Genomic DNA, 693 nt, shown 5'->3' with positions numbered 1-693 from the left:
CGGTAGCCGCGCCCCGGGCTCGCCGCGCCGCGTGGTCGTGCAGGCATCCACCGGAGAGCTGCTGCGCTGCCTGGGGGACTTCGTGTGCCGCCGCTGCTACCGCCTGAAGGAGCTGAGCCCCGGCGAACTCATCTCCTGGTTCCGCAGCGTGGACCGCTCTCTGCTGTTGCAGGGCTGGCAGGACCAGGGCTTCATCACCCCGGCCAACCTGGTGTTCGTGTACCTGCTGTGCCGGGAGGCTCTGCGGGGAGAAGACATCGGGAGCCAGGCCGAACTGCAGGCCGCCTTCCTCACCTGCCTCTATCTCGCCTACTCCTACATGGGCAACGAGATCTCCTACCCGCTGAAGCCCTTCCTGGTGGAGGGCGACAAGGGCCGCTTCTGGGAGCGCTGCCTGGGCATCATCCAGCGCCTGAGCGCCAAGATGCTGCGAATCAACGCGGACCCGCACTACTTCACGCAACTCTTCCAGGACCTCAAGAGCGAGGGCGAGGGCGGAGACGGGTCCAAGCACTGGACGATCAGCCTGGACCGCTAGGGAGGTACCGGGCCCCCGGGGACGGAAGGGGCCGTGCACCGAGGGGCGGGGGAGGCGAAGGACTGCTGGATTTCCCCCCCCCCCAACCCCAATCTTCCTCGCCTAACCCCCTTCGCGGAGACGCTGCCTGGACCCTCCCCGCTCCGGATCCGGCC

At 68.3% G+C, this 693-nt stretch overlaps 1 protein-coding gene across 1 annotated transcript; it reads left to right on the top strand.

Annotated features, from left to right (window-relative positions):
• Positions 1-4: 4 nt before the first annotated feature.
• On the top strand, positions 5-687 carry LOC104916442 (cyclin-dependent kinase 5 activator 2; the record flags this gene model as incomplete). The annotated part of the gene is made up of 1 exon (XM_010727482.1): positions 5-687. A coding segment is annotated over one exon (534 nt), but the record flags the coding sequence as incomplete, so codon positions are not given.
• Between the last annotated feature and the right edge of the window lie 6 nt (positions 688-693).

The sequence above is a fragment of the Meleagris gallopavo genome, unplaced genomic scaffold (assembly GCF_000146605.3).
Source record: "Meleagris gallopavo isolate NT-WF06-2002-E0010 breed Aviagen turkey brand Nicholas breeding stock unplaced genomic scaffold, Turkey_5.1 ChrUn_random_7180001899273, whole genome shotgun sequence".
NCBI classification, from domain to species: domain Eukaryota; kingdom Metazoa; phylum Chordata; class Aves; order Galliformes; family Phasianidae; genus Meleagris; species Meleagris gallopavo.
Note: the sequence above shows the minus strand (reverse complement) of the source record. Positions and strands in the feature narration are given on the sequence as shown.